The sequence below is a fragment of the Meles meles genome, chromosome 5, assembly GCF_922984935.1.
Source record: "Meles meles chromosome 5, mMelMel3.1 paternal haplotype, whole genome shotgun sequence".
Lineage (NCBI taxonomy): Eukaryota > Metazoa > Chordata > Mammalia > Carnivora > Mustelidae > Meles > Meles meles.
This window is the reverse complement of record NC_060070.1, coordinates 153,645,509-153,669,178: the sequence shown is the minus strand read 5'-3', so window position 1 is coordinate 153,669,178 and position 23,670 is coordinate 153,645,509. Positions and strand designations below refer to the sequence as shown.

The 23,670-nt window shown below is 48.3% G+C and overlaps 1 protein-coding gene and 1 pseudogene across 1 annotated transcript; both read right to left on the bottom strand.

Annotated features, from left to right (window-relative positions):
• Positions 1-181: 181 nt before the first annotated feature.
• On the bottom strand, positions 182-8,072 carry LOC123941501 (epididymal secretory glutathione peroxidase-like). The gene is made up of 5 exons (XM_046004785.1): positions 7,986-8,072; positions 5,040-5,193; positions 2,182-2,299; positions 1,645-1,744; positions 182-388 (listed from the first exon to the last, which is right to left on the bottom strand). Exons 1-5 carry the CDS (start codon positions 8,070-8,072, stop codon positions 182-184), a joined length of 666 nt encoding a protein of 221 aa, XP_045860741.1.
• Positions 8,073-8,681: 609 nt separating this feature from the next.
• On the bottom strand, positions 8,682-22,153 carry LOC123942270 (annotated as a pseudogene).
• Positions 22,154-23,670: the final 1,517 nt, after the last annotated feature.

Genomic DNA, 23,670 nt, shown 5'->3' with positions numbered 1-23,670 from the left:
TCGCAAGGAGGAATAGCGGTCGCCTTCTGCACGACTCTGCTCGGTAGAGAGTGGGGACGCTGGTGGTATGGAGTGATTTGGTCAAGGGGAGGCCGTGTACGAAGAGGGTTAGTGAGATGTGGCATTTTTTAGAAGGTCTTCCAGGAAGAAGCAGGGCAGCTCCTCCCCCCCGTCGGCCTCGCTAGTTACTGTTGGGCTGTTTCAGGTACTCCAGGATGTCCGCCTTGACCTCGCCGACAGGAGTCCGGTGGGACCAGCGCATGACAGGGACTCCATCGGGCCCCACCAGGAACTTCTCAAAGTTCCAGCGGATGTCGTGGACCTTTACGGGATCCCAGGATATGTGTCTCAAAGAGCCCAGAACCTCCGAGGGGTGAGGGCAGGAGAGCTGGAGTAGAGACGGAACAAACAGCATCATTTCTGCTATTTTTACCCAGAGGGAATCTGCTCCCTCCCATGGCTAGACATTCTGATTTCCTGTGATGCTTAACAAATCCTCCGGATTGCCACCACGCCAGCTATCTGGATGCTTATAGATGTAACAGCAAAAGTCTATTCCCTCCTCTGTTCCCCTGTGACCCCTGTGATCACAAAGCCACGCCACTGTAAGACACGTCACCTCTGTGATGGTCAGTTTCCTTTTCTGCGAAGCCAATGGTTTAGGTTAGAATGTTAGGTTAGTTTCCCAGCTCTTAGGGCTCCTGGGCCAGTAGCATTCCAAAACTATCTCTGGAACCAACATGGACTTCCAACATTTTGTTTTGTCAAATAACAAAACTTTAGAGAAACAGCATCACTTCATCGTTTAATTTTTTAAAAAGAACATTGTAAGAATAAATTGCATATAGGTCCTAATCTTAGAATAAAGGGAAGCCCTATGAGTCAGTTGAGTTTGTGAAAGCTCCTTACACAGTGCTGTTTTCTTCAGTTTGCTGAGGGTGTATAAACATCTCTATCCGGGCTCACCATCCAGCACTTAGGAACAATTAACAGCTGGTGGTTAGGGACCCTCGCAGCCTTCAGCTCTCTGGATCTAAAAGTCAGTGATTCACAAAAGGCGCTTATGACATGGTATTAACCTGTTGATTTCTACTTCCCCCTCTCCAGTAGGAACCCATCAAGGACCAGAGACTGTGTCTTATCCTTCTTCTTCTTCTTCTTTTTTAGATTTAATTTATTTGACAGAGAGAAAGTGAGAGAGGGAACTCATGCAGGGGGAGCGGGAGAGGGAGAAGCAGGCTCCCTTCTGAGCAGGGAGCCCGATGCAGGGGCTCGATCCCAGGACCCTGATCCCGGGACCCTGATCATGATCCGAGCCGAAGGCAGGCGCTCAACGACTGAGCCACCCAGGCACCTCCCCTTCTTTATATCCGTAGCAAACTTCCTCATACCCAGCAAACGTACCTTATATGAACGAATGTCAGTGAGCAAACGAGGGTGGTCCTCGGAAACACGACCACTCTCCACAGCCCCCTCCATCACGAAAGCCAGAATCTCAGACATACTGACAAATTAAACCCCAGTCTCTATGCTAATGTGGAGCCCTCTTGCCAAGAACCCAACGCCACTTCCAGGCATGAGCCTTGGGTCCATTTCCACCGCACCAGCTCTGTGCTAGGAGGTTTGGGTCAGTAATTCACTCACCTTCAAGAAGGTGAAGACCTTCTGTTCTTTCTCGCCATTCACATCCCCCTTCTCAAAAAGCTGGAAATTAGGTATGTATCCTCTCCCCGGACGGACGTGCCTGCAACGAGGCACAATGTTCCCAGGAAGCTCCACACATACGCGAGCAAGCTAAGGGGGGCACCATGGGGCCATGGGAGGGACAGGGAGAAGGGCAGATGTGGAAAACAGGGCTGGGAAGGGAAAATAAGGCCATTTTGGACTTTGGGCCCCCTGGTTCCCATCATTTTCCTCTGTTCTGCTGGGCCCCCCGCGCTGCTTCTATTCCAGCTGTGTCCGTGCTCCTGCACCTCTCTGGTTCCCCAGATCACGCTCCCAGGGAGAAGGAGGTCTCTGGACACCGCCAGACTCACATCAGGGTCAAACAAAGCTGATGTCCATTTGCAGGTACGCCTAATGCCCACCCGCCCGGGAGTCCCCAGTACGAGAGGCGCTGGAGACTGGAGACGGAAGAAAGCTAGATGGAGGCCTCCCCTGGGGTTGCAAGCAGGCACTTACTTCAGCCCCGGAAGGATCTCTGAGCTGTCTCCCGGTTCCTGCTTTCCGAATTGGTTGCAGGGAAAGCCCAGCACAACCAGGCCCGCGGGCTTCAACTCCTCCTGAAGTGCATTCAGTTCTGTGGGTTAGAGAAGGGGCAGTAAGGAGGCCGCTGGGCCTTACTGGGCAGCCGGAGACTGCCTTGCGGAGAGAATGATCTGGCCCATTTTCAGGGAAAGAGAGGCCTTGGGAAGGGAAAATCTCTAATTGGAAAGACTCTTAGCAGCGGGCGGAAGTTAGATGCTGGAGCTCCAGACACGCCTTTGAAAGCCCTTTATCATAAGGGCTCTATTATATGTCCCAAGTGTCTAGCATATCAGAACCGGCTGAGGGCCCTTCCTGAAAACTAGGGATGACCAGGTCCCGTCGCAGAGAATTCTCTGAGAAGTCCCTTCTTCTGAGGTGGCCCCCAGTCATCGTTATTATTCAGAACCTCCCCAGGTTCCTGTTGACGTAAATGTTGCAAGTGCTCGTGGAAAGTGAATGGAGGTGTCATTAGCAGGTATGGTTTCAGCTTGACAAGATGGAAATGTTCTGCAGATCTGTTTCTTAAGAATGTGAAAACACTTAACACTACTGACCAGTAATGGGAATGGCTAAAATTGTCAATTTTGTGTCGTACCTTTTGTTAACCATACACTCATAAGAGCTTGCCTTCCCTAGCGGGGTAATTGCTAGACTGAAGCTTTCCTTTTTAAAGGAAAAGACACCGATGAGAATGTGCTTCCTTCCTCCGTACAGACTGGGAGCCTTGGGTGGAACAGATAAACCTGACAGGTGCAAAGAGAACCAGAGAAATTCCAGGCCCAGCTTCCTGGTGTTCTTCAACAATCCTCAGGATGTGAACGATACGTTCTACCTAACGGTCCTCACCGACATGGCAAAACACACGATTGCACCTGCCTTCTCTCACTGTTTTCCAGTTTGATTGCTCAGATTTTTAATCGCCAGCACTTTCTGGGCTAGATGACTTCAGTCCCCAGCCAAACACTAGCCAGTCCCACTCAGATCTGTGCAGCCTACTGGTCAACTGGTACTTCCCGGGTCCTGTTCTTCTCCTTCTCCCTTCCCTTTCCTTCTTTTCCTTTCCTTTCCTTTCTTTCCCTTCCCTTCTTTTTTTTTCTTTTATTTTCGTTTCCTTTCCCTTTCTTTCTTTCCTTCTCTTTCACAAGCTACAGATCGCCTTCCTGATTCTGTATGGTTCCTCAGTACCTCTCCCTACATCCTTCCCCATCTTTAGTCACTGTACATGATCAGTTCCTTCTGGTAAAAAGACAATAAATTGGGGATCCTGTCTTCCAGTCCTTAAGCAACCACTCTTTAGTGTCCTTGTCTGTTATGTACAGAGTGGGAACTGAGTACATTGACTTTTGAAGTCACTGTAAACTGGTAAAATGAGTTATGATCCAACACAATGTTATTCAATTTTAAGAAAGAGGAGATGGTCTTAACTCTAAAGTATTTTTATTAAAAGAAAAAGCAAAGTGGCAAGTAGTATTCATGTTATTCTGCCACTGGGGGGTGCAGGAAAAAACTCTACCCGTGTATTTTGTACACTTGATAATACCAGTCATCTCAAGGGAGGAAGGAGGCAGAAAGACTTCTCACTCTCAATTTTTGATTCTATAACTTGTGAGACTTGTGAATATATTACCTGCTAAAAACGTGATCAAAAACAACAAAAAATGGGGACGCTTGGGTGGCTCAGTTGGTTAAGCCGCTGCCTTCGGCTCAGGTCATGATCCCAGGGTCCTGGGATCGAGTCCCGCATGGGGCTCCTTGCTCAGTGGGCAGCCTGCTTCTCTCTCTGCCTCTGCCTGCCGCTCTGCCTTCTCCCTCTCTCTCTCTCTCTCTCTCTGACAAATAAATAAATAAATAAAAATCTTTAAAAAAAAAGAATGAACTTAAAAAACAACAACAACAACAAAAAACGAAATTCTTGTTAGTTTAAATATAAGTCCCTCTATTTCTGGTAAAATTCATCCTATTCATTATTTTTTTTAAACTAGGTTCCACATCTAGCACTGAGCCTGTAGTAGGGCTTGAACTCACAACCCTGAGATCAAGACCTGCACTGAAATCAAGAGTTGGACATTTAACCAACTGAGCCACTCAGGCGCCCTTCATCCTGCTTGTTGTTCATCGTCTTCTAAACGACACGGTCTGAGGTATGAGAAAGATAATGCTCCTCCCTGGGTAGGGCAGATGGGGGTGTCTCCATCCGGGAGGCACTGGCCCGCCTCCTTCCCCACCTGCTCTGCCAGCTCTCAGCAAACGTGGCTGCACATATGAACCCCCAGTACCCCCCTGCTTTGTAGGTGACCTGTAAAACCCTGGGAGCGTCTCACAAACTTGGATCCTGTCTCTGGTATTTACCAAGGAGACTTCTGGAATCTGTGGAGGCTCCTAGCCCTCCGAGATTTGTCGATTCTCCTGGAACGCTCAGGAGCAAAGCAGAGGCAGGACATAGGGAAGGAGTCAGCAGACTTTCCGTAAAGGTCCAGACAGTGAACACCTTAGACCTGGCCAGGCAGGCGGCCTCCATCACCACTACCGGCAACTGCTCCCTTGCCTGGAGACGTGAAATCGCGTGTAAGTGCAGCGGCAGGCCTGTGTTCCCATAAAGCTTTGTTTCCAAAGGCAGCCCTGCCAGACTGGGCCTGCGGGCCTTTGCCGGCGGGCTCCTGACATCAGGGAAGGAAGTCCCTTGATCAGGAGGGTTGATTCTGATGTGCAATGAGACTGTCGTTCTCATTACGATTTAGAATATAATGAGCCAGAAAATTCAGTCCCGAGGAGATGTGGCTCCGCAGTCTTACCCGGATACTGGGCCGTCAGGCCACAATAGGTGGCCACATTGACAAAAAGAACGAGCTTGTCCGCGTACTGCTTGAACCGGATGAGCTCGTTTCTGTTCAGAGTGAGGGCTTCGTAGTCGTAGATGGTGCCATTCACGTCTTTGTAGCAGTGCACCTGAAGAGTTAGAGAAAGGAAGATATTAGTCACAGCAGTTCCTAACGTCTGTGTACGCGGTCAAAGCGCTCAGAGTGGTGCCTGTGTTGCCTGAAAACAAACCAGGAACAAACAGGAGTTGTCTACGGGTGTATGACAGGATTGAGGCTTAGTGTGGTGACTTGGAAGCCACTGGTGTTTGAGCAATAGTCCATCTCCCTGTCCCATTACCGCAGGAGAGGCAGGAGGGCAGGAGACGCACTGAACAAGAGGAACGGAGCAGAGACCCACCTGCTGGGGTGGGAGCACTAGAAGGAAGCGAGGCCAGAAAGGGAAGCTCACTGCCTTTCATGCCTCTGTGCAAATGAGGCTACTCATTGGCTCTGGGTTGGAGGTGTCCTGCCTGAGTTACCCAGGGAAGGGAAGGTTCCAGATTGCATATGTGGTGGAGAGAACTCTGGCCTGCGAGTCAGAAGCCAGCTCGGCTATCAAGGTCTCTTGTGAACCTGGGCAGTTATCCTCGGCCCTCAATTTCCCCATTGGTAAAACGAAGACATTATCTAGATTCCAGGTCCTCAGGGGGCCTTCCCCATTTAACATTCTAGAACCTGATCTTAGCCGTGCCTTAAATAGTGTTCTCTGTCCTGTCCCTCTGGTGTGATGGTCTTCCAAGGCACCGCTCTGAAACTGTCTGTAGCTCCCACCAGCAGATGCGGAGGGCACAGGTCCACCTGCTAAAGCCACTGAAATCCGACCGGCTGCACCCAGCCGCTGCAGCGTGAGCTCCTCAGCCCGCCCGTCCTCACATCCAGCATGGCTCCGCCTGCCCCGTTCCTCCCCAAGTGTCCTGAGCTCATCTGGGCGGAATTCCACCTAACACGAGTAAATCCCGTAATAAAGAAATGAATTGTCCAGGACGTCCTCGCTGCCTGTTCTTTGGTTAAATCGCTCTCCAAGGCAGATCCCACCCGATTCCTCCTCCACTCTAGCCACATAGGGTCTGGGAAGGACCCTTTTCTGACATTGGGAAAGCTGCTGCCAGTTGCTCAGGGAGCACGGGGAGTATGAAACAAAGTGTGAGAAGGAAACCGCCTATCTACATGGTGAGGAAAAGGCCGAGGAACTGATCTGAGAAAGGGAAGAAGGTCATAATCTGTTAAGGAAGGTCCAGGCTTAAACCAGGAGGAAGCTGGGCTCCCTGGAAATCCAACGGACTGGAAAGGATTTTAGCCAACCACCACCTGTCCAGATGCAATACAAGCAACCAGACTTTCTCCAGCCTTCTAGGCCAACTGCTTCTTCACTAGCTCAGCAGGCTCTTGAACTCGCTCCCAGCTCCTGGGCAGAAAGGTGGCTTCCCCACGCAGGCTTTCGCACGTTCCCCGGAGTGTGTACACGAACAGATACCAGCAAAACTGAGACAGGCACGGAGAGTACACTGTGTCAAAGCATCCATCCATTCCATGGTGCTGGTTCTAACCTAAATATTTTTAAGAATTTGTCTCTTATTTTTTCCCTTTGCTACTGCAGTGGCATTTACTGAATATCATGTTGGGTAACTAGGGTGTGGGGATTCAGAGAGACTCGGGACCTGGGGAGCCCTTCTCAGGCCAGCTGGCTCCAGACATTCATCGCTGCTTCAAGCCTATTTAAGTCCGTCTGGTACATCTCCGACGCCTCCAGACTCAGCTTTTATGAAGCAAGTGCTACAGCCCAGGGCCCAGGGTCTAATACCCAGTTAGGCAGCCCTGAGTAACAGAAAAGCCACAAAAATTCTCAAAACTAAAGTGTCAGCCAGGAGGTCCTCCCGTCAATTTCAGAGAGGTAGGAAGGGCTTACCGGCGCTGCCCTTTACGGAACACATTCTATGTGTCAGGATCACTGCTCATACGCCCACGAGGTACATACTGTTGCCCACAGATTTAAGATGAGAAAGAAAGCAGAGGCTAACAAAGGCACAGGGACTTGTCCAAGACCAGAAGGGATGGCTGCACTACCCGGATGAAAGGTTGCCGGCCTCTCCCTTCATGGTTCCATTTTGCCTCCAGGTCACCCAGATCATTGCGTCCCTTCCCACAGCTGCACCCCCGCAGCTGCACACGCCGTTCGCCAGTAAGGCGGCTGAGCCGTGGACTGGGACTAGACTGGGGCCAGAATCCAAGAGTCCGGATTCTAAATCCAGCTGCTTGAGGGCCTCCAATGATTGATTAATTTATGTGTTTGAGAGAGAGAGAGAGAGAGAGAGAACATGCGCATGGGAGGGGGGAGGGGCAGAGAGGTGCAGACTCCCCACCGGGCTCAGTCCCAGGGACCCTGAGACCATGACCTGATCAGGAGGCAGATGTTTAACCGACTGAGCCACCCAGGTGCCCCTGGACCTCCAATTGTTTTGCCTGTGTTTTATGTTTCTCTGATTACCTCTCTGACTTTATCCACCTGTAAGACTTCCACACTGGTTTCCTTCCTCCTCGTCCTAGCTGTCCCAGTGTGCTGCAGCCCAGATGACTTAGCCCACTCTCTCCTCCGAACCCTGCCCCTAGAGTGACGCCTGCTGCCTTCCTGCGCCTCGGGCCCAGCGCCGACGCAGGTACCGGTGTGGCCACCCTACTAGAGATGCAGGAGAGCAAGGACCACAATAAGGAGACTTCCCTCCCGGTATGCAGCTCAAGGAGCACCTGTCTCTAGGGTCCAAGAAGAGGCCAAAAGAGAAAGGTTAATGGAAAACCACAAGAAGAAAGCAAGCAGAGGTCAGAGTCTTACAAGAAGGAGGAGCAGGACAGAGCAGTCGCTCGGCCTGTCTGGAGGTCACTCACCCTTGTCTTATCAGGCCTGGCGCGGGTCTGCAGAGAGCTGACTAGCAGAACCAGTGCGAGGAAGGAGGCCCTCGGCTGCACAGTCATGGCTGCTGTCTGTGGCTCTCGTCTTCCAGGCCGAGATCTCGCTCACCCCGGCGGCCTTCGGATATACCAGCCAAGCCCGCGCAGGCCAATCGCGAGGCAGTAAGGACTTCTGGGCCATGAGTGGGGACGTAGAATTTAAACCACTCCCTCACCCACACACACCCGGTGGGCACTCGGTGCTCACCGGTGCAGCGCGGACCTGGGACATATAAATTCTGGCAGAATCATGAAAAGGTGAGGGCATGCACCCATGGTTCTTGCAGATGACTGTGTGTCTTACCTGCATGGGGAGTAGGGTGGACGCAGACAAGGCCACCCCAGCTTTGCAGTGGGGTCCCTGCAGACAGCCGACAGAGACGGCCCAGATCCCATTCCTAATTGCTCAATGTGTGGACCACCGAGGACCTCTCCAAGAGAGCTGGAAGGAAACCGAGCCGAGGAGGGAGAGATGCTCTCAATCTGGGCGAAGGAAGCCCCTTTCTATGTTCATGACCCACTGCCTTCAAGGGCCGACAAGTCATCAGGAGAGCAGCCAGCCCTGCAGACGAGGCAGCAGGCCCTCGACCCCTCAGTGTCTGAGCTGGGAGACGGTGTTCTCCTCACCCACGATCAAAGATGCATTCCGCATTTATCAGATTGGCCGGAGCGGAAAGCCCTGGAGGCACTTGGCCTGGGGGGCGTGGGTCCGGTCAGGCGGCCCTTGGGCACCAGACCGCGGAGGGGGACCGGCTGCTGCCAGTTTTCTGGGGGATAACCCGCCATTCAGAGCGCGTATGTGGTTCTTGAAAGTGCTCTTCATCTCAGGGAGCCCCAGGGCCGGAAACGGACGAGGACAGGAGACACAAATTCCTCCAGAAGAAAAATGCCGCTGTTGTTGGGCTGCAGCTCTGCTAACACGGGGACTGGATGGGGGACACTGACCGGAGCCTAGGAATTGGGGGATTTCCCACTTACATGACGTATCAGACCCCTGCCCCCAAGGGAGTCTACTTTTGGTCCCCAAGTGTGGGGTCAGAGTTCATCGTACTCCCGAATTCGTGGTCATTTGTCCTTGCAAGGCCCCTCTCTAGTTTTGTGTATTGTTCCCAGACTTCAACTCCCAATCCCATTCTCCCTCCCCTCTCCCGGTGGGTAAAGTATGTTTGGTATTCCTGTTCTTTGTGTTCTTGAAACACATGGGCGTCCCTCATCAGGTTATTAGCCCCTTGAAGCTTAAAACATCATTTAGGTTCCCCCCCATTTGGACATCAGATTCAAAGGTCTGAGCTAACCAAACTCTTAAATTGGTGGCACTTTATCATCATTAGGCTGTGCAATGACTGTCTTATTATATATATATATTTCTTAAGTAGGCCCACACCAAACTCAGACTCATGACCGTGACATCGAGACCTGGCCTGAGATCAAGACTCAGACATTTAACCCACTTTAACCCATTTAATAACCCCTTATTATATTAATTTTTTAAAAATTGTTTTTTGTCCCCAGTCCACTTCCACTTTCCCAGCTGTCGAGGGAATTGGCGAGGAAAGAGCTCTGCATCGTGGAAGGCTGAGGGCCCTGACGACAAGAGGCGAATGAGTAAAACAAGGGGGAAAGTCCGTGCGCTGGCTGTCCCTAGAGTCTGGAATCCCACCCTGGGCTCCGCAGGCCAAGGTGAGTGACAAGGAGATGCCGGGAACTCTGGGTTCCTTGAGGAGGTCACCTCCCATCTAGTCCCCCATCTTCCCACAGCCTTCCCCCCAGAGGGTCTGCGAGCCAGGGCGCTGGGGTCACTCCCCCTGCCCTGCTGTAAGCTCCTCTGCCCCCAGCGGCCCCCCAGGGCCACACACAGAGCCTCCACGGCTGCCTCCTCCTCCTCCCAAAACTCATCAGGCTGTGTTCTGTGAGTTGAACATTCCTGAGCTCTCTTGGAAAACAGAAGCTTTTTGTTCTCCCAGATTCGACATCCCTCCTCAGAGGCCTCCAGTCTAGTTAGTGTTGGGAAGGGGAGAAGGGGAGCCCAAAACAATGACCTCTGACCTGGCCCCAAAGCTCCCTGAGCCCAGGCAGCTGAGCCAGCTTCCGCTTCCCGCTTGCTTCCCGTGGGGTGTGTCTGCCTCTGTGCTGACTCCCCCGCCTGGACCCTCTCTCCCTGCTCCGAGAATGCGAGAATGCTGGAGATGGAAGCTGGAGCTTCCCCAGTCACGGTTTTAACTGTTCCTGCCCAAGCTGCGGGACTTGGGGCAACTTACCCTCTGCGCCTCTGGTTTTTACTTGTAAAATTGGGAGAATAACGTGAACTCAACAGGGTTAAGTAGAAGAAAATAAAGATGATTCGCCAAGCCCTGGACGTGGCCCCAAGGTCAGCGGGCCATACTCAACAGATGAAGAAACCAGCGGGCAAACAGAAACACTCGTATCCCCAAAGTCCTGCTCCCACATGCCCTGCTCCCGCACACTGTTTTAAATCCTTGCCTCTTTGCCATTTAATCTCTGCTCAGTGCACAGGAACTCCCAGAGGAGAAGAGAAACTTGCGTCATAAACTCTGCCTCACAGGTCAGATCTAGGGGCCTAAAATCTCCCTCAGTCCGTGTGTCCCACTGCTGTAGTCTCCCGGAGACAAGAACTCTGTCCTGGAGAAGTCTCCGGAAATCTCCCCAGGAGGCCCGGAGGGGCACTTCCAGTCTGGGTCCACCTGCCCCTAGCAACGCCACTGCCTGTCTTCCACCTTCTGCTGGAGCCGACGATCAAACCCCACCGTTTCCTTCCTGGAACGTGGAAACCATCTCCAGCTCATCTTCTCTCTTCCAGGCTCTGGACACCTGCCTGCTGACCCCGCACCACTGGCAAGGTCGGGCTGACCAGGTGAGGAAAGCATCAGAGCCGGACACGCAGGTCCCGGGGCTCTCCGGACAGTGCCCTCCCCCTCAGGACTCCCTCCCGTGTTCTTGGCACACCCGCAAAGTGCTCACACTCCCTCAAACACACTTGGTTGGACTTAGATTCTTCATCTTGGAGGTCATTATCCAGAGGACCTTGGGATTCTCCCGTGCCCCCTCCCCGAATTATCTCTCTATTTCGCCCACCAAGAGGCTGCGGAATGCAATTTTATCAAACAAGATCACAAGTGGAAGTGTTCGTGACCTGAGCCACAGCTCTAAGGCGGAAAGCCTGTCCGGATCTAAACTGCCGTGCTTGTCACTTTCTGACTGTAAAAGTCCTACAACTGCAAGTGGTCCCTAATCTTCGCTAGGCAGGGGGGTCAAAAATCCCTACATCTTAACTACTGCCTGCTTTTTCCCACTCAGACTCCTTGCACTAGGACGTTTATAAGGAGAACTTTCTCACCCAAGGTCACGCAGCTAGTGGGTGGCCCTCACACTCCCTCCTAGCCTGGAAATGACTTCATGCTACCTGAAAATCCATGCCAAGTTTCTTGGGTTTTAGCTAAAAGTAATAGAGTTTGGTTTCTCTGACCATAAAGGAAGCAAGTTCGACTTTTGCCAAGATGTTGTCCTCCTTTTCCTCCCACATTCAAACCCAGCCTCCCAACCCAAACCTGCCCTAGAGGTTTTGTCCCCATTTACTTGGGGGCAGTTTTACTTAAATATTTTCCCTGAAATAGATCATCTCTGTGGGCGTGTGGGACCCCCACGCAGACCTCCAGGATTTTCTTACTCCAGGTGCAAGGGTGAGGCATGAGACCTATTCCTAAATCTGCAACAATGAAATAATAGTGCCGTTTCTATAAGATTTGTAGCTCACGAATGGCCTTCACATCAGTGATCCCACTTAGCCCTCCCACTGAGGAGGGCTGCATAGGACATGCATTCTTTCTTCGAATTTGCAATGGAAAAGTGAGGTTCAGAAGGGGATATGACTTGGGCAAAGTCTCAGAATAGTGTAGACCTAGACCATAAACTTGGTTTTTACTTCAGATCCATCTGTCTCTCCACACTCAGCTCTATTCCCCATAGAACATGTTTGGAAATGAAGGAAAGTCCTGGAGAGGCCCCTGTCCTTTTGCATTTAATTTTCATCCACATGTTTCCTTAACCTTCTGACTTCCTCCCCTGAACATGCTGATGTCCGGGGCTCTCCTCTGGGCAAAGCTGGCCGTGGCCCTGAGGATTCACTCAGACTTTCCGAAGGGTGTGTCGCTGAGGGAGGGAGGAGGAAGGCTGAAGAGCTCTGCTTCCTGGGGGTTAGGCTGGGAGGCAGCGAGAGGAAGGCTGTGTGCTCCCCTAGCAGTGTTCTCGTCCGTTACTCCCGTCCTAATGCACTGGGGGAGCGCGTGGGAGAGAGCTCCCTGTCCATGCACAATCACCGGGAGCTGAGGAGCCCACATGGGTCAAACCCGAGCCCTCCATGCCCCCGGCAAAGTCTCCAGACTGTGCCTTCTGCCCTCGCTGCTCCCGGGGCAGGAATAAATATGCCCATATCAACAAGCACAGCCTGCAGCCGTCACCAGCAACTCCACGCAAACAGCACCGTGGGGCATTGGGAAAACACCTCCCTTGGCCTCAGTTTACCCCCTTATAAATCAGAAAATCACCAAAGTCCCTTCTAAGGCTAACATCCTCGTTCATTTTCCCAGGTTTTGAGAAATTCTGATCACCTCCGAACCTGATTTGATCATTTTTTTTTTTTTTTTTTTTACCTATAAGGCGATTGAGAAACAAGAGTAAGAATTAAGAAATCTTGGGAATTTCGAGCTCTGCTGTGTCATGCCGTCATCTAGGTTTCCGGGCCACAACTGTATCCATGAGAACCAGATGCTCAGGAAGGTGGAAAGTTTGCCCTGTCCAGGTTCAGTGCCAGGACCAGACAGACACAGACCCTCTACGCACCCTCTCCGTGGCAGTCGGTTGAGATCTGGAACAACCAATTCGAGACCAAGACCACTTGGCTTCTCCTCCCCCATCCTACAGCCCGCTGGCCTGTGGCACGGGAGAGAGGGTGTCAGGGCAGTGAAAGGGCAGGAGTTGACCTCGAACCTCTGTGCAGTGTCCCAGGGACGCCCAGAGACATGGTGGGCGCTCTTTGCAGCTAAGATCACCAGAGGCAGGAAATACTCACAGACAAAGTGGTATGATGGTCGGGATTTGTCTCAAAATGATTCTGTGAGGATGTGTCTGGGGCAGGGCCGGGGCTGTGGGGAGAGCGCATGTGGACCTAGACAAGAGGAAATGAGCCAGCTGCTGAGCTCGTCCCCGCTGACCGCAGAGCTACGTGAGGGGAACCGTGCCCTCCTCTCTACCCTTTGTAATGTTTGAGATGTTCCGTAGTAAACTTTTAACTAAAAGTAACACACTAAGGACACCCGGGGTGGGGGAATTCTTAAAACTCATGGATAGAGGGGCGCCTGGGCGGCCCAGTGGGTTGAGCTGCTGCCTTCCTCTGGGGTCATGATCTTAGGGTCCTGGAATCGCGCCCCACATCGGGCTCTCTGCTCGGCAGGGAGCCTGCTTCCCCCTCTCTCTCTGCCTCTCTGCCTACTTGTGATCTCTCTCTCTGTCAAATAAATAAAGTCGTCAAAAAAAAGTTTAAAAGAAAAAAAAAAAACCTCATGGATACAAAAGGAATAGAGCAGGTCAGAGGGCGAATGAGATAAGCAGGGAAAGAAGGGGAAGGAGGCAAGTGATGAAGGTTTAGAATGTAAGTGAGGTTCAGAGCCATGACCAGAAAGAGTCTTAAGATGTCTTTGGTGTAAAACTGTGATTTTATTAAAGCGTGGGGACAGGACCTGTGGGCAGAAAGAGCTGCTGCCCCGGGGGGTCTTGAGTGGTGGTGATTATATACCAGGGGGTTGGGGATGTGGGGAAAGGGAGCCTCCGAGAGCACTTTCATATGCTGATAAGGACGCTCCGGAAACTGGAGGCCTGGCGCTCCACCAGCCCAGGCCGTTTTCCCTCTAATGAGGCACTAACAGGAGAACAGTTGGGAGCTTCCTGGAGGAACTTTACATTCCTCCCATCCCACGTCCTTGTCAATGGGCTGCAGGCTTAAAAGAAATTCAGTTTTATTTACATTTCCCTTTGCCTCAGCCTCCCCTAATTTTAGGGAGGGGAAGCTGTTAGGGCTTCAGGAACGGAGTTCTGGGTCTCTGGAACTTAGGCTGTTGGTGAGAAAGGCTCTTCCTTGTAAATCACTAGGACATTTGCAAACGGAGGGAGACTCCGGTCTTGAAGGATCATGATCTCTACAAGTTAACTCTCTATTCTTCCTTTAGGGCAGCCAGGAGCGCCCGAGGACTGTCCCTGACACACATCCATGAGGTGTGGAGGGTGTCAGCTTCTGCTTTGCCCTCAGCTTGCCTTCTGCTCCCTCATCGGAAGGAAGAAGACAAAGAAACAGCGGGACTTACCTGAGCATTCCCTAAGTCCTTACTCCGGGCCAGACATTTTCAAGTATAATTTCTTGATCTTTATTTTAAAAGTCAGTACCATTGTGTTCTTTTACAAAGAAAAAGCTAATACATAAAAATTACATAATTTTTGCTCAAAATTGCATAGCTAGAAAGAACTCAAAACCAGGTCTGTTTAAATCCTAAATCCAAACTTTTTACCCTGTGCACAGCAGGGAGGGAGGAAGAGAGAGCAGTTGTAGACACAATTGCTGAAGTGTATAAAGTGTAGAAATGGGGGAAAAATAGGAGAAAGAATGAGGATCAGTGAATTCAGCATCGGGGCGGGGTTGTTAAGAAGGCCTTCCAGAGCCACTCCCAGATCCCCGGGCGGCAGGGGCTAGCCCTGCTCAGCCTTGCGAGGAATGATTTAAACTTGGTGTGCCATGTGCTGACCTTGCTGTGGAGGGAACACAAATTCTGCAGTCCCTGTCCCCTGCTGCCTGCACCCGGGACCTGCCGGACATTCGTGACTGGCCCTGCCACTAACTTCTTGTGAGTGTGTGTGGGTGTGTTTGCAAGCTAAATTATAGCAGAAAGGGAACAAGGAAGAGATAAATGCAGAACTTGAAGAAAATGCCAGGTTAATCGACGACAAGGAAGCAGTGTTACTTCACATCAACTCTGCTTCTTTCCCCTGGAGACTTGGCTGGTGTTCAGAGCCTTTGAAACAAAGACAGATATCCCGGGAGCTCTGAGTTTCTCTCTCGTCACCGGCTATTGGTTTTCCTGGTTTGGGCTCTGAAAAACCCCAGCCCTTGAGTAGGGCCGCTGCTGTGTGGGTCCAGGCCCTGTGCGTACCGCTGAAGGGGCAGCACCCACATCCGTCCTCTGAACTCAGGATCAGAGCACTTGAACCACATCCGTGCATCTCTGTGTCTGTGCATTGAAGTGTGGCGGGCAGAACAGTTCTGTGATCGGTAACCTTGTACAGGCAACACGAGCATAACACATAAACTCATCTAGGCACGCGCTTGGGCTTCCTTGACCTCACCGACCAAGGCTCGGCGTGCTAAAGCAAGCAGAAGGCACTGCCAAAGTGCCCCGCGTGTCCTCGCTCCAGATCCCGGGAGCACAGTCACCTTCCCAGCAAACTTGAGCAACTGTGGGGTCGGTCAGCGGAAAGCGCAGGCGGCTTCTCCGCTGATCCCGTTCCTCTTGTCTTGGCTAAATTGTGCTCCAGCTTAATGGGAGTGTTCACTCTTCCCCGAAAAAAAGGAAAGGAAAAAAAGTCAGCTGAATTTTTTCTCCCACTACATGAAGAGTATACCCACATTTTAAATGGGTTACCTCCTCCTTAGACACATCTATGTACTCATGATCTTGAGAAATCTCCCTGCACAGTAGCTAGATAGTCGGACAAAATACTGTGAGCGTACGAAGGCACCTGCGCTCTTGATGCACTAGGTAAGCAGAATTTCACACGTTTCTTCAGTCGTTTAAAAAAATTTCCCTTTATAATCAGTGTTTCTTGTGTGTTATCCAAGACATTTTTCTTAATCCCCAGGTCACAGAGATATTTGTCATCTGCAAACTTCACTGGTTAGCCTTCCACATTTATATCTACAATACTCCTAGATCTCATTTATTCACAAGCTTTTATTCTGGAAATGAAAAAATATACACTTACAAAACAGAAACATGATCACTGGAAAAATACAAGTGTGGGGGGCCACCTGGCTGGCTCAGTCGCGAGCACACGGCTCTCAACCTCAGGTCATGAGTTCAAGCCGCGCGCCGGGCATGGAGCCTGCTTTAAAAAAAGAAACGTGATCCCTGGATTAGCCACCTCGTGCTTTCAGCAATATTGATGTTGTTAACTTATGTGCACTTGTGTGCGTTTGCTTGTTCTGCTGGATCATCTGAAAGTGTGTTGCACACATACGGATACATTACCATGTTACATCAGTAACTTAGATCCTAAGAACAACATATTCTACCTATGATATCTGATCCAGATATCTGATTCTTCCTCGGATACCAATTAAAAACCCCCCAAATTCTAACATTCATTCCATAATCAAAATCATCCAACAGTTCCTATACTGACTATAATTTTTGTTCCAACTGGGATTCATTCGGTTTTTTAAAAAAAATATTTATTAATTTGAGAGAGAATAAGAGAGAGCATGAGTGGGGTAGAGAGGCAGGCAGAGAGAGAGCTGCCCAAGAGAAGCAGACACCCGCCGAGCAAGGAGCCCGATGCGGGACTCGATCCCAAGACCCTGAGATCATGAACTGAGCCGAAGGCAGGCACAACCGACTGAGCCACCCAGGCGCCTCCCAAGGTTCACGTTTTGTTATGGATTGCTAATGTATTTTTCACATCTTTTACGTTAAATCTGAAACAATGCCACTAAAGTGCTTTTTTAGGGCATCTTTGAAGACACAAGTCCAGTTGTCCTGTTTGCCTCTTTGGTTCCTCAGTCATCTGGTTCTCTCCCTCTGTATTTCTTGTTTCGGTGGAAGTGAGGCCGAAGACTTGAATGGGCAGAGATTTTGTATATGACATAGGTGGAGGGAACATTTTAATTTTTCTCCTGATGGATTCCAACTGAGTCGTCACTATTTATTTTTTAAGAATCCTTTCTTTTTCTATTTGCAGTGTTCTTCATTGTAATCAAGTGTTGTGGTATGCACATGTCTGTTTCTATTTCTTTCCATTGCTCTGTTCATCCTTAAGATAGCAATGTTTAATGTAGCTTTTAATGAGCAATTATATTTTATAAGCAAGTTCTCCTAGCCCCTCAAACGTCTTGACTATTTTTGACCATTCCCACTTATATTTAAATTTTTTCCAGGTTTTTTGTATTTAAGTTTTTAAGTTTTAATTCCAGTATCATGAACATAGTGTTATATTAGTCTCAGGAGAACAATATAGTGAGTCAGCAATTCTGTACCTTATTCCGTGTTCATCGTGGTAAGTGTCCTTTAATCCCCATGACCTATTTCCCCCATCCCCCACCAACCTCCTCTCTGGTGACCATCGTTTGTTCCTTAGAGTTAAGGGTCTGTTTCTTGGTGTGTCTCTTTTTTTCTCCTTTGTTTGTTTTGTTTCTTAAATTCCACATATGAATGAGATCATATGGTATTTGCCTTTCTCTGACTGACTTTTTCATTTAGCATTTCCAAATGGCAAGACTGCATTCTTTTTAAAGGCTGAGTAATATTCCTGTGTGTGTGTGTGTGTGTGTGTGTGTGTGTAGAGTGAGCGAGAGACACCACATCTTCTTCTTCTTCTTCTTCTTCTTCTTCTTTTTAAGATTTTATCTATTTATTTGACACAGAGAGAGAGATCACAAGCAGGCAGAGAGAGAAGGGGAAGCAGGCTCCCCGCCGAGCAGAGAGCCCGATGCGGGACTCAATCCCAGGACCCTGGGATCATGAACTGAGCCGAAGGCAGAGGCCCAACCCACTGAGCCCCCCCAGGCGCCCCAGCAGCACATATTCTATATCCATTCATCTATCCATGGACGCTTGGGCTGCTTCCATAATTTGTCAAGTATAAATAATGCTTCTTTAAACATCGACATGTACGTATCTCTTTGATTTAGTATTTTTGTATTTGGGGGGTAGATACCCAGTAGTGCAATTACTGGATCATAGGGTAGTCCCAATTTGAAGTTTTTTTCTTTAAGACTTTATTTATTTGACAGAGAGAGAGACACAGTGAGAGAGGGAACATAAGCAGGGGGAGTGGGAGAGAAGAAGCAGGCTTCCCACTGAGCAGGGAGCCCCACATGGGACTCGATCTTAGGACCCCGGGATCATATCCTGAGCCAAATCAGGTATCTAACCACTGAGCCACCCAGGCACCCCCCATTTTTAATTTTTTTAGGACTCTCCATACTGTTTTCCAAAATGGCTGCACCAGCTTGCATTCCCACCAACGGTGTAAGAGGGCTCTGCTTTCTCCACATCCTCTCCAACTCTTGTTGTTTACTGTGTTTTTGATTTTAGTCACATTTAAATTTCTTTTTTTTTTAAAGATTTTATTTATTTATTTATTTGACAGACGGAGATCACAAGTAGGCAGAGAAGCAGGCAGAGAGAGAGGAGGAAGCAGGCTCCCTGCTGAGCAGAGAGCCCGATGCGGGACTCAATCCCAGAACCCTGGGATCATGACCCAAGCCGAAGGCAGAGGCTATAACCCACTGAGCCACCCAGGCGCCCCAGCCACATTTAAATTTCTTAATCATTTTTTCAGTCCACGGAAATTTGGGAAATCTGGGACTTTGCTTAGGATTTGCATTGAATTTATAGAATGATTTGGATAGAAATGACATCTGCTTTTTGTCATTTAGGTTAGTTTGATTTTCTAGACTCTTATAGAAATAGAATCACAAGGTGTATACTCTTCTTTGTCTGGCTTCTTTTACTAAATATAATTATTCTGAGATCCTTTTTTCTTTTTAAAGATTTTATTTATTTATTTGATAGAGATCACAAGTAGGCAGAGAGGTAGGCAGAGAGGCAGGCAGAGAGAGAGGAGGAAGCAGGCTCCCCGCCAAGCAGAGAGCCTGATGCGGGGCTCGATCCCAGGACCCTGAGATCACAACCCGAGCTGAAGGCAGAGGCTTAACCCACTGAGCCACCCAGGCGCCCCATTCTGAGATTGTGTTGGGGCCTACATTCACAGTTCCCTTCTGAGCAGTACAGCATTGCACTGTGTAGCTGCGCCGTAGTCTGTCTATCCAGTCCGTTGTTGGTGGGCATCTGGGTTGCTTCTCGTATCGGGCTGTAAACAAAGCTACTGTAAGCTTTTGTGTCCAAGTCTTCACGCGCACACGTGCTTCCCTGTCTCTTGAGAACGGAATGGCTTCATAACGTAAAGTTCTGTGTTCACGGGCCGGAGTGCTTCCCGTGAGGGTCGCCGGCAGTGTGAGAATTGTAGTTCTTGTATGTGCTCACTGACCCTTGGTGTGATCAGTCTTCGCATTTCAGGGGTAGTGGTATCTTACTGTGGCTTTAGTTTGCGTTTCTCTCATGAGTGACGATCCCGAACATCTTTCATGTGCTATTTGCCATCTGTATGTCTTCAGCAGTCTGTATGTTTGAACCGATTGGCCCTTTTTTTAATTGAGTTGTTTTCTTAATATTGAATTTTGGAGGTTCTTTACATAGTCCAGATTTAAGTGCTTGATCAGGTATGCGACTTGGAAATATTTTCTCCCCGTCTCTGTCCTGTCTTTTCAGCCCCTTAATTGTGTCCTTCAAAGAGTAGAACAATAGAGTTCAGTTTATAAGTTTTCTACTATGCATTGTGCTTTTGGGGTCCTGTCTAAGGACTCTGCCTAGCCCAAGATCACAAAAATCTTCTATGTTTTCTTCTGGAAGTTCTGTAGCTAAAATGTTTCACATTTAGGCCCTTGCTTCATTTTGATGTTAATTTCGGATTCTCCCAGTGGGCTGCCGCTCCTGAGTGTCTGCCGTAGATACTGCAGGGCCAGAAAGCTCTGTGCCCTGCTTGCCTGGCGGCCTTCAGCACACCTTGCATGCCAGCGCACCCCAAAGGCTGTTTCTCTGTGTTCTTGTCCCTTTCCTGGTGTGGTGTCCTGCCTTTGCTTATTAGCTGCTTTGAACCATGACACACAGAGCTTTTTAAAAATTAAACCAGGGTAGAATCCATTTTATAATGTTAAAGTTAGGTTGGAACAATTTTTGTGAACTAGTGGCCTTAAAAAGATATCTAAAAGATTGTTACTTTTCCAAGAGAAATTGTCAAGGATCGCAGTTCTCACAACTGAAAATGAGATAAGCAAAGAAGATTTCGAAAATGTTGTTGGGGGGCTCCTGGGTGGCTCAGTGGGTTAAAGCCTCTGCCTTCAGCTCAGGTCATGATCCCAGGGTCCTAAGATCAAGCCCCGCATTGGGCTTTCTGCTCAGCAGGGAGCCTGCTTCCCCCACCCCCTTCTCTCTGCCTGCCTCTCTGCCTACTTGTGATGATCTCTGTCAAATAAATAAATGAAATCTTTTAAAAAAAAATGTTGTTGGGTTTGTTCTATTATAGCCAGGGAAGTAAAACTATAATACATTCTGTGTTATCAACAAAATATTTAAGCTCATGGTGAGTTTTAATACTTTTTGATTGTTCAATATTGAGATTTTGTTTTTTCAATATTTTTTCAACGTTTAAATGTTCTGGAAAAAATTAACTATTCAAAATCCACAAAAACATATCTATAGTGATACATATATTTCTTTTATTGTGAAGATTTTTATTAAATTATAGTATATTACAGTTTATGTTCTAATAATAAGGTTTTAGGGTAATGTGACATAAAAACCTACTTGGCCACATCTTGAGTTTCTTCTGCGCAGCTTTCTTCTTGACCATCGGTAATCGCTTCACGGCATTGAGCTGTGATTCCTGTGAAGTCGGACCTTTAAGGGGTGCTGAGGGAGAGCTGCTGGATTCGGAAGTGGTTTTGCTAGTGGTACTTACCCTGGGCCCTGCTGTCCCACTACTTCCCTTCCCACTGAGCTGGCTGGTGCTTCCTGGAGCTAAACGACTTGGACTAGAAGACCCGCTTTGCTAACATTGTCACAGCTAATGGAGCGGCTAAGGCCAGTTTTGCCCAAAGTGAGAGGCGGAGGCAGTTTCAGTGGAACGGAGGGTGCAGTGCTGATACGGGAGCCTGTTTGGGAACCTATTCCACCTTTAGATGATGTCGCCAGACCAGTTCAACCCACAGGCTTCTGGTTAGCTGAGGAAGTCGCAGGCTTCCCACTATTATTTTGGGTTGTTGAATTCAGCTTCGCTGTTGATGGACCAGAGAAGGAAGTTTTAGCTGCAAAAGCTGCCCATCCAGTTAGGCCACTAGGTCCCGAAGCGGAAACATTGGGACTAGAAGAATTTCCTGAAATAGCCGTGGATGTCTTGACCTCTGTCTTCTTAAATGCTAGGAAAGTTGTCTCTGCTTGAGTTTAGTTTCTGGTTTCTTAACCAATGGCTCTTTGACAGCTGGAGCGACAGAAACGACTGTGGGGGCTGGTTTCTGTGGTGGTTTCTGAGTTTTTGGATCCATTCTTTTCATTTGTCTGGTACATCGAGCACAATTCCGCGCAAGACGAGGGTCATTCACTTCCTTGTCTGTCACCTGGGGCTCGTGGCAATCTTGGTAGTAGAGATTACGGCACTCCTGACATTCTTCTAATTGATTACAGGACGCCACCGTCATTTGCCTGCAAACAACACAGGCCAATCCCATCTCCATGGCAAAATCATCAGCACTAGTCTCCTCCGAACTGGAAAGGTCAGTCATGGCTAAATCCTTGCTGGTTTGGACGGTAACAGGAGAGGACCGTGTCTCTGGTTTCTCCAATCTAGGTTTCTTTGGAATATCACCTCCTTCTGTGACGTCTGATTTCATTTTATCAGCCGATCTCTTTTCAGCTTCCTTCTTTACTTTTTCAGTTGTGAGGGCCTTGCCATTACTATTGCCAGAAGGAAGACTGGATGATGTTTTGGGCTCTTGTTTAACAGAAACAGGTTTTGCGCTTGAGATTTTGGGGGGCTCCACATCCTTCTGAGATGGACGGTAACCTGAATCAATGCCCCGAGCCAAAGATTCATCAAGTTGTGCCTTTAGCTTTTCTGCAGAATCCTTACTCTTTGAATGTAAGAAGCCTAGTGCTTTAAAAAAGAATGGGATCAAGTTCCAAGCTCACAGTAGCAGCCATTGCAAACACCGCTCCACCACGCACCTCCGCCCATTCGCCAGGGCCCCTTCCGAACCGCTCCACATTTTTCTTTTTACCTTAGGTTCCAATGTGGCTCAGCTGGACACTGGTACTTATTTAGAACTTTAATAATGTTCATCATGGATTTTTTTTTGCATTAATTTTGACTTTGAGAAGCTATTGTATTAAAATATTTCTTATTTTAATTATTAAAAAAATGACATTCTTACATCATTGACTCTTCTAACTCATTAACGTGTATAGTAAAGATTAATTTAGGACTCTTCAAACACGTACCAGTTGAGACTAACACTGCTCATCAAAACAGTGTAGGACATCTTTTGCTAACTTCACTGCTGAGTATTTGGTTATGTTATTTTTTAAAATGAAGCTTAAATTTGTGGTTTATGAAAACTATATAGAAATATAGTGAATTTTGTGTTAATTTTTATCTAACAACTTTGCTAAGATCACAAAATGATAATAGTTATTTGCTAGTTTCTTTTTAAATTATATGCTTACAAGGTATACTAACGACAGTTTCATTTGTTTCTAATATTTGTACATTAAATTTCCGTTTTGCTTTAAATTCACAGTCTAATTCTGCCAACACATACTGAATTGAGGTAGAGACATCCTTTCCTTGAATATTATTTCCAAGGTAGTGATGAAATTTCACCGTGAAGCGTGACAGTTGTACCGGCCATGCGTTAGATACTCCACCAGGTAGGAAAGGTCTCTTCTTTCCTCGGCTTGCTGTACGTTTAAAATATGAATCAATTCCGAGTTTTATCACATGCTTTTTGAAGCACGTATCGAGAGGACCCTGTGACATTATTTTGTTAAATTGGTGTATTCATTGCTTGACTTTGAATGTTAAACCATTTTTGCTTTCCTGGGGGCAGAAATCCAACTTTATATTGCTTAATCGGTTTACTAAGATTGAGTATAGGATTTTTGCACCTATGTTCATGAAAAAGATTGTGCCTATGGCTTTTCTTTCTCATAATGTCCTTGTCATATATTTTTAAAAATATTTTATTTATTTATTTCTCAGATCGAGAGCACAAGCAGGGGGAGCAGCAGGCAGGGCAGGCGCAGGGAGAAGCTTGCTTCCCACTGAGCAGGGAGCCTGTTGTGGGACTTGATCCCAGGACCCTGGGATCATGAGCTGAGCTGAAGGCAGATGTCCAGCTGACTGAGCCACCCAGGTGTCCCTTGTCATATTTTTTTTGTCCTTGTCACATTTTGACAGTATGGCTACTCTATCCTCATAACATGATTCAGGATTCTTTTGCTCTCTTCCGGAATATTTTCTGTGAGCTCATGATCAGTTCTTCTTTAAATGTTTGGTAGAATTTACTAGTAGAGTCATCTATACTTGGAAAATTATTTGTGAAAGATTTTTAAAAATAGATCACATATCTTTAAGCACTGAATTATTGTTCATATGTTGTATTTATTACAGAAATAAATATAGAAAAGATATAGTTATATCTTCTTATTTGCCTATTTCACTTAGGCTC